General features: G+C 38.4%; 1 protein-coding gene across 1 annotated transcript in view; it reads right to left on the bottom strand.

The window, feature by feature from the left end:
- Positions 1–10,111, bottom strand: part of LOC311099875 (CCR4-NOT transcription complex subunit 6-like) — a 21,674-nt gene extending 11,563 nt beyond the window's left edge. The window contains exons 1-2 of the mRNA XM_084140597.1: positions 10,038–10,111; positions 7,760–7,891 (exon numbers count right to left, since the gene is read on the bottom strand). Coding sequence (XP_083996723.1) covers positions 7,760–7,881 — 122 coding nt within the window. The 5' untranslated portion in view covers positions 7,882–7,891; positions 10,038–10,111. The remainder of the gene's footprint in view (positions 1–7,759; positions 7,892–10,037) is intronic.
- Between the last annotated feature and the right edge of the window lie 375 nt (positions 10,112–10,486).

Raw genomic sequence — 10,486 nt, 5'->3', positions numbered from 1 at the left:
GTGTAAGAATCATCATAAAGTGTTCGTTTTGTAAAGGTTAGAGTCCTCAACAAGATTTGTTAAATGTTAGAGTTCTTTGTAAAAGCCCTATGAGAGAATTAGTCCTTTGTGAAATTACTCAAAACGGTCAGGAGAGAGAGAACAATAACTCATACTGCATAAAGAATCAGAGCAGATACAATTAAGCATGTTGAATCATGGCACCAATGGCAAAATAGGCAAACAAAATGTTTATAAAGATCAAGTTGGGGATTTGATTCAAGTATTTGATGACTATGCATGAACTAATAGAAGCAATGGATAGCCAACTTAGTAGACCGGTATCTGTGAAGACAGTCACCATTAAGAATAAATCAGAGCTTCATTTACATCGAAGAGAGCGAAAGAAAATGACTCAATTATTACAGACAAATCTGCATTTAAAACAAGTCTCTTTTAAAAGTAGTGAAAATCAGACAATGTATGAATGGATGTTAAGTACATTAGGGTTTTTCTATGTGGAACCATATATCAGTGATTTATCAGCATGGACAGATAATGAGTATCCTCAAGAAGGTATTTTTAAAAGGGATAAGTTAAAGATGGCGCGAAAATATATCATCGACAATATCGCTGTAAGCAACGTGAAATGGGATTTAGATTATATGAAAGAGGCGATTTAATGAGCGCACGATGGCCTGGAAAAGTAATTAATAAGGAGAAAGTCAGCTATAAAAAGTTAAGTAATTGAATTGAACAACATAGGCTATCTTATGAACAAAGAGCAGAAAGTAATTTTAATCTGAAGGGTGCATAATAAGTTATAGAAATGTGTATGATAATTTGGATAAGAAGTTTCGATATATAACAGAATTAGGTCATAGAATATCAAGGAGTGGTATGGAGAGCGTGAGGTTATTTTAGAGAGTAGTGGAAAAGTCTATATTTCTGTGAGACTGAGAGGTTTCTGGAAGGTTAGAGAACCGTTGAGGATCCCATGACACGAAGGTCAGTGTCCGGGAAAATAAAGTTGTTTTTTTTGGTTCCGCTGGGAGTAATGTTTGAAGAAGCTGATTTGTGTCGATTGAGAATCGTTAAAAAACACGAAGGGAGTGTTTGATGTGAGTAGCTAGGAGTTTCTAACGTTCTATATGGATTATGTGAAGATATGAAAATATGATGCATTTTATGTGTGTGTAATCAATTCATAGGGAGTCGATAAAGTAACAATTAGAATAATATTTATATATTAACTTGCTCACCCAAACGTAGACGTACGTCAGGGGTGGGAAATAAAGGTTTTCTGAGTTGGTGCCGTTGATGGATCATTTCATAGAGATAAAAGAGGTGAATGTTACTGGTGTGAAATGGCTAGCTACTTAGCAGTGCCAACTAGTAGCGTTTCGATTGGTGACGTCACTCGCTCTGAGACCTTGAAGTAGTCGTTTACCTTGCTCTGCAAGGGACGCGGCTTTTGTGGAGCGATGGGTAACGGTGCTTCGAGGGTGAGTGTTGTCGATGTGTGCAGAGGGTCCCTGGTTCAAGCCCATGTAGGGATGGAAGCAAAACTGTTACATTATAATAATAATAATAATAAGGCATTTAGCAGACGCTTTTATCCAAAGCGACTTACAGTCATGCGTGCATACATTTTTGTGTATGGGTGGTCCCGGGGATCGAACCCACTACCTTGGCGTTACAAGCGCCGTGCTCTACCAGCTGAGCAACAGAGAACCACATTGATGCTGTTGACCCGGATCACTGGTTGCATTGATTAGATTATACGTAAGTGATTGTCCTACCAACCCATGGCGGCCTAGGATCACATAGAAATTAAAGTGGCCTCCCAGTGAATAGATGTTTTGTTTGTTTTGAATACAATTTAACAATAATTTGTCACCTGCTAAAGTAACGTTGGATGGAAAGACAGAGGTAGAGGATAAGAGATTGTAGAGGGTTTTCTGGGTTAAAAGGAAAGTAGGTTAATTGGGAAATGAGAAATGTCCAATTGGATTGTTTGAGTAGACTGGTATTAAAATAATGCTTTCTAGTAATGTGAATGCAAATATGTTATTAGGTAGTAGTGGTTTGTGGATAGAATTTACTAATGCCAGGATTTAGTCCGCGGGTGAAAGAGTTGTGCTCGCTGGGCTATATCGGGCTGTAAAGGACACAGGGGGTAATGTGAAGCAGAGATCTGAATAGTTGAACAGGAAACGTTCTTTGACAATTTCTAATTATTATATTCAATTCTATAGTTTGCGTAACACCAGTGAGTTAATTAATTCTAAAAAACGGTAATCTGTTTCTGGTACGTTGAACAGCGGATGGGAGGTAGTTTTTACTATTACGCTGATGGGGAAGTACAAATATTTGTAGGTTCTGGATTTATAAAACAATAGGTTTATATTTTAATACATCAATGCAACAGGTTGTAATGATTACATTACCGGAAAGGGGTTATAGGTTTATATTAGAAGGTGTAGTCAACTTAATGAAACGTGGTATTATCTGATGTGTTTTGAGTAGGATTATTTCTTATAGGATTGGTAGAAGTACCCTACAGTATGTATGTTAAGGAAGACGTAGGAGATCACATCTCAAACAACTTTTTAATAGACGCTTGGAATCAAATATCACATTCTTTATGCGTAGTAATTGATTATATTTGCGAATTACTAAAATATTACATTTAGAGGGGTGACAGGAACAACCTAAGGGTAAACATATATTACCTATGTCGTTGGACAGTGATCCAGTAACGATACCATGATAATTTGATATGGGATCAAATAGAGCTGATTTTGGGGTTGAATAATCATTGTGGGAATTACAGAGAATGTGGTCTAAAGGGTAATCAGTTAAAAATACTAATTGTAAACTTAGAGAACCTTGAGTGGTTTTCATCTTGAGAGATTTTATGTAATCTTCTTCTGGAGTAGTCACGAGGAATTCAACTGAAACAAACGATTAATGAGTTAAGGGAAGACAGTGGAATTATCGTTGCCATGCTTGTTGATGATTACGAGTAAATGTTAACAATTTGTAAACTTTTTTTTTTTCCAGGAGAAAGGGCTTTCATTATCTTTTACAGATGTTCCCGTGTATGTGGTCTTGGGAAGAGATGTTACATAAGTATGAAGATTTCCAGATTAGGTCATAAGAGGGAGCTACCAAATTAAATAAGGCCTGGCCATTTTTGTTTGTTGTTTTACTATATGATTTTTCAAATAGCCACACAACCCACCTAGTATGATGGTTATATAGGGGTTTTTATTTTGATTTTAGGGGGTTTTAACAGGTTAGAGATGATAAGTCTTAAAGGGGTAGACATGGAATTTTCTGAAGTGTTTGTTTTCCGGGTGAGTTTTGGGTAAACACATGATTTCTTTTGAGAAGAAATGTAATGAGGACTTAACTGTACACTTGGGATACAACATTTATGAAATGTTTTGACTGTTGTTAATGATTAGTCTACTATAGAATGAAACACTTATTTGAAGGGTTTGAATGACATCGGACCTCTGTCCTGACCTTATAGTGTGATTTGATCACCCACACTGGAAAACTGAGAGACATGAGGAATTTAAGGTAATTTATTATACCGAGTTGAGGGTAATTTATAATACTGATAATTATGAGGAAGTTTATAATTTGGCAATAGTCATATATATATATATATATAATTCGGACCATGACATGGACAGAGTGAGCGTTAGTCCTGAATGAGGGAAACCTGTTGCTAGTCAATTTTAATATTCCTTGAATTACCTTATGTGACACAATTAAGTTAAGGTATTCTCAAAGGTTGTCATTTTAATTTCATGTATTATTTTGGTTTAACAGGCAATGTTGTTGTTTTGTTTTTTGAACGCATGAATCACGATGTGAGTCATGTGTCCAAAGGGGGGAAGTACTGGTCGCATGGGGCTTTTTGGTAAATAGGCAAATTGTTTTAAGAATATGAGCAGTAGTAATTCATGTGTTATGGGTTAGATTAAATGTTTTATGTGCAAGTGTACTGTGGTAGAGGAGGCCTGTCTCTGAAACTAGTGGACTATAACAAGCTGCAAGAATGAGCACTTCCTAATCTCAAGGCTTCTCCTAACTGATGAGAAGACATGGTACAGTAGCATACGGTGTCTCACCTAACAATGTTGTTAAGACTTTCTTCCCACGGGTGAAGGATTCTCTGCCCAACCTAGCAGGAGAATATGAGCCTTGTCTGCGCCCTGGAGACTGGCGGTAAAGGATTACAGAAGTGAGAGATGGACAAACCCTAGGTGGAGAGGTCAGTACTAGGGGTTGCTGGCTACCTCGATGGAGGGGAAAGTAGCAGAGAGAGATACCTGCATCCATGTGTCCCACTGTAGGAGTGTTCCAAACCCAGAGGAGGAAGATGGCACCGCCACTGCGGAGCATTGTTTCCTTTTGTGTCTGTGTGTCTTTGCAGCAGTGACTCTCAACTTCCCTATTGGTACCATGCCAGAAGGACACACTCCACAGAACGATGTCGGTGGATTGAGAGGGACTGCCTGATCCGAGACCCTAGTGACGGAAGAAGGTTCAGAGCTAAAGGGACCATACATTGTCACCCAGGCTACACCAACAGATGTATGGATAGAGGGGAGATTGACCTGGTATCATCTAAACCACTGCAACAGAGTACTACGAGGAAACCGACGACCTAGAGATGAGGGAGCTGAGGATGATGGAGCTGGCTAGAATACGATGGCAATGGGAATGCTACTGATGAGCTACATGATATGGCTGATTCCCTCGGCAGAGGGACAGACCTCCAACAACATCCAAGAACTTCAAGATCTTCCAGAAGTTCAAGAATCACCTGACTTTCACACCATTCATTTCTCTGTCTGTGGAGGGTTTCCCTAACAGAAATGGAGGTCTAACTTCCCGATCCTGTGAATCTGTGGTGTAGTTGATAGGGTGATAAGGGGAGTATATTAGAAATTGGTATTAAGAATAATTGGTAAAACATCATTTGTCATATAGTCAATGCTTATATGGATTTCTTGGATTAGAAATGAACTCAACTAAACTGTTATGTTCTGTCTTCTCTTGAGGTAAATACAGATGGTGTCTTGATGGATAGCAGGGATAATTCGGCCTAGAATGGTGTGAACCGTAAAAAAGAAACAGCTGAAGATGAGCATCAGAGGCGTTGAAGACGTTCCTGTACAGCACCACTTCTACCTGCGACCGGTCTACAACAGCCAATCCAAGCTACCAACTGCTTTTCTCTCATGCCTTTTTTCTTTGGAGTGGGACAGGAGTCCACCTGTGAGTGAGAATGGCGAGAGATCTGTTCAAATACAACATTTCTCATGTTGTTGGTATACTGGTTGGCAAACGGACAAGACAGAATGGGGTTTACAGATGGTGGTGACTCGGATGAGACATTGAAGTTGGGACATTGTCATGGGCAATCCATTTTGAACTATGAAGCTGTCTGAAGAACATAATGAAGAGACGCCAGAAGATTGAGTGCCGTGGAAGGAAGGGGTTGGTTTTTGTGTCGATAATACATTTGGATTTACCTAAATTTGGTAATTTGTGTATGAGATTGAGGTAGTAGGTATATACACTGCTAAATTAATAGTACTAAGAATGCATTGAGATAATGATCTGTAGTTATTCTCAGGATGAGGAAGGTCATAATAGAATTATGGATATTTATACTGTATGTTAATATAAGTCTACATTCTGACAGTTGTAATGTGTGATAAAGTTGAGGGTTTTAATTTTGAGTGATAAGACCAATGTGAATCACGAACAATTGTCATTCTAAATTTGGTTGAGATAAGTAATTTGGTTTTGGTTATGATTTATAAGATGACAGTGATTTAAGTAAATCATTAATAAATATTAGTAACTGAAGATGTTAACGATTTTTCGCATTCCTGGTATTGCTTGTACAATCGCGAGATAACTGTCTTAGATATTATGGTTAAAACAGCAATACATTATTTTAATGTGTTAGGATACACTTATGATTTCTTTCGAGTATACATTTTTGAATCTTACTGTATGAAACATATAAGTTAATGCAAGGATTGCCTGATATCATGAACATGTTGAGTATTAGGTTACCGTATTCACATATTAGTCACTATATCCATTTGAAGTATTTGGAGGTATTGCTATGAGACTATTTATTCCCAAAGAGGGGGGATTGACGTGGATTTTTTACAGTGGTACATATCTCTGTTGCTAGGCAAGAACTGAATTGGTTCCCATCATGGGGTGTGGTGTGTGTGACATAGGAATGTTTATGCTATTTTCATGTGATCTGACCTTGGGTTGCATTCCTCGCTCCTGCCTAATCCAAGGCTGTGCTGATTTATCAGTGACATAACCAATGTGTTATCCTTTGTATCTCTCCTCGGGCATATTATGGGAACAGAGTCAAGATGAACAGAGTTGGACATGGTACCTATTAACAGTCATGGGTTTTCAAGCAATTGGGTCTGAAATGTCACTCATTGGACAATACGCAATTGATAATCGCATAGTATTGGATGCTATTACAGTAGATAAAGGGGGAATGTATGCGATTATAGGGGGAGATGCATGATAAACATACTTGCCATCAGAATAGGAATGTTTTGGGAATTTAACTAAAGCTATGGGAATATTAGAGAAATACAGGATGGGATTAGTGATTGCAGCTAGAGATGTAACTTAGAAATTGTCATGAATCAATGTATTTTCTGGGATGATGTCATGAGGTTAGGAATTCATTTGTATGTTTCATTTGTTTGGTTTACGTAATGTTATATCTGTGGAATTTTACTTACAACAGAAAAATAATGAAAATGGGGTATTGATATTACGTATTTTATACAGGATTAGTTCATGTTTGATATTGTGAGCAGCATAAGGATTTGGGGGATGAGGATATTCCATTTATTTATTTCTGTCACTGGTGGGTGCCAGAAGGTATGCGGGCCAAGATAGCTGGGGGGCCACTGGTGCTAATCTTAGGAGGAGTACGTGATGGAATATCCTGACTAGGGTGCAACACAATACCATATAGGGTGATCCTATTCTAGTGAGGAGCGACACTCAATAATGGTTGGCAACTGTTGGATAGAATTAGCTTGCAAACAGGTATATAAGCTAAGAGATTTCCTTTGTTCAGTGAGTTCAGATAGCAATAGGCCACCCACGTGCCGTTTGCTATGTGAACCCGGTACCGCAATATTAAATACTTTGAACCAACTAAGTGTTTAACTATCTTCTTGCATACTGAATTACTTGATGCCAGAGAAACTCATAATTCCATTCCACTGATTCCGCTCCAGTCATTACCACAAGCCCATTCTCCCCAATTAAGGTGCCACTAACGTCTTGTGCATAGGCTTACATGTGGAAGTCTTCAAATCAAATCGTATTTGTCACATGCACCAAATACAACAGGTGTAGACCTTATCGTGAAATGCTTACTGACAATCCCTTAACCAACAATGCAATTAAGAAAATAGAGTTAAGAAAATGTTTACTAAATAAAATAAAGTTAGAAATAAAATAAAAAGTAACACAATAAAATAACAATAATGAGGCTATATACAGGGGGTACTGGTACCGAGTCATGTGCGGGGTACAGGTTAGTCAAGGTAATTTGTACATGTAGGTAGGGGTAAAGTGACTAATACATCTAATACATTCTGACTCCATCACAACAATGAGCTATTCGACATGCGCTAAGCCAAACAGTTTCATCTGTATTTGATACTATAGCATGTGATGCCACCCCCACCGGTCCTCACCACTGATTTCGAGCTCAGCCCAGTATGACTTCTTCCCGTTGGCTGCCTCCTCAGTGGACATTATCGTGTACATCCGCCTTGGGTCGGGCGGATCATATTTTTCCTTCGGCATCCCTGTAATACTAAAAAACACATTGCACGATCCATTTGAAACAACATTTGTAACCAGAAACATTGCATGATCCATTTGAAACCATACCCTCAAAGATCAATCCAGGAGATTTTGACTGATAGGCAAATAGCCTAATACATGAATTCCTAGGATTCACCTAATATTTACAAACCAGTAAGGAAATGACAGTCTAAGATACTGCAACTTCAATACAGTACTTTTATTTATTTTACCTTTATTTAACTAGGCAAGTAAGTTAAGAACAAATTCGGACGACGCTGGGGCAATTGTGCGCCGCCCTATGGGACTCCCAATCACGGCCGGTTGTGATAGAGCATGGAATCGGGTCTGTAGTGACGCCTCAAGCACTGAGATGCAGTGCCTTAGACCACTGCGCCACTCGGGAGCCCATAGACTTTACAAGTCTATGTTCAGCCTAAAGTTATTTGAAGAATGGAAAAACCCGCACTCACTGAAATATTCTTTAAGTTTATGTATTTATTTTTTTAAAGCATGGATATAACATGCCTCTCTCTGTAGCAGCAATTTCTCTCTAGCCTAAAGTAATTACGATTCACCACTTATTCCACGAGGCCCTCTTCACACCATGAATCTCCAAACATGCAATGCAGTAGACTACTGGGGATTCAACATGCCCTCTTCACACCATGAATCTCCAAACATGCAATGCAGTAGACTACTGGGGATTCAGAAACTAAATGTACACCTCTAGTAAAAACCGCTCCGTCGACAGCTGCTTCAACCTGCCATTCATTCAGCGCCACAGACTCAGACCCTGTGCCAAATGGTCGTCACTAGTTACCACAGCCACAAAGTCATAAACCATTTCTACAATTTATCTTCTTAAAATCTGATTAACTTTACCAACCCTTCTAACATTACGGCTAACACTCACCTTAAATGAAGATCATATATATATATATATATATATATATATATATATATATATATATATATATATATATATATATATATATATATATATATATCTTTTCCCCCCCAATATAGCCAATTTTGACTTTATGGCTGTGGTAACTAGTGGAAACAGTGCTCCACGTGTTGAGTTTAGGAGCAACCACAAAAGCACAACAAAAGCAAAAAGACTTAATAAAATAGCTTGCCTAGCTATCTTAATGACAAAAACAGGATCTTCCTGTAAATCACCTTTTACCTTCAGGCAAGTTTGGGAGGGGGTTGGTTGTGCTGTGCTGCCAATAACCATAAATACACATACCTAGCTAATTATTTCTGATGATAGATAAAATAACTTGTCCTCACGTTGACAGTGTGGCTAACACGTTCAAAACCGCTCTGTTTCGACACATTCAAGTCACAAACTAGCGGATTGTATCTTGCAAGTTGTTAGCAAGCTAGCTAGCTACCATACTAGTTCATTTTTGGCAGTGGTTACTGGTTTAGCTAAACAATTGAGTAAACACTCGACATCATTAGCTAACTAGCTGAACTAGTTGGTAGCTAGCTGGTAAGCTAACATTAACTAGTTAGCATGTGCATTTGCTGCCTAACGTTAATAACCACATGCCATCCAAACCAACATTTAATGACAACTAGTTACTATGATAGCAAGTTAGCTACATTTGTGTTTAACTATCTTTGCCATTCGGTTTGATTTGCATACTGGGTACAGTTAAGGGACAGTTGATATAATTTGTCTTAATTACATGGAGTCGTATGAGCTTCAGTCAGAGGTAACTAGTTAGCTAGTTTTTCGAGGACATTCACATAACTAGCTATGAGACTAGCCAGATATCAGCAATCAAATACTTCAGCCTCCCTCGTCTTCTAGACTGACTTCAAAGTCTAGTTAGCAAAACAGAAACCAATAGTTAACGTAGTAACGAGGAAATGTGCCTATCCCTCATGGATTATCACGTTTTGCTAGCTATCTTATTTAGTTTGATAACTAGCGTTAGGGTTGTAGCTAGCTACCCATTTTATTATTTATTGTTAGCTAACTATGTTAGCATTCGTGTTGGTTAGCTAACGTTAGCTGACTGATAATGGGGTATCTAGCTAACTATTTTAACTAGCTAATACATCTCGCAAAAGTAAACACGTTTTCGTACACTCAAACAAATGCGTATCTATGACTGATAATGTGATGGTTTAGCTACCTGTATGAGCATACCAATCAGCGATGGCGAGTAAGTTTTCCTTTGTGTCAGCTGTTACCCACTGAAAGAAAACAGGAATCATGGCGTCAGAATGTTGCTCTGTGATAACAACGCTTGTCGTAATTGGCCATTTCTGAAACGACCAAGGCCATTGGGCCATTTACTCGTACAACGCCTCCAAACTGGGTCTGCTGGTACAAAAAAAATATGTTGTTGTGCGCGGGTCGTGAATATGATCATGTTGAACAAATGAATCAAAGTATTGAATTAATTGTAACTCGCGGCCATCCTATACAATGTACCAGTTTACATGTCAAGAATCATAAATGTTATTAAAGCATATTATATGTTCAACTTGTAGTAAGTTTCACAGTCCTCTTTGCATGCAAAAGGTACTCTCAAAAACCAGAGCCTAGGCAAAAGTTGAAAATTGTATGAGGCAACGCGGA

This window comes from Coregonus lavaretus, assembly GCF_964263955.1.
Source record: "Coregonus lavaretus genome assembly, chromosome: 24".
Classification (NCBI taxonomy): domain Eukaryota; kingdom Metazoa; phylum Chordata; class Actinopteri; order Salmoniformes; family Salmonidae; genus Coregonus; species Coregonus lavaretus.
Note: the sequence above shows the minus strand (reverse complement) of the source record. Positions and strands in the feature narration are given on the sequence as shown.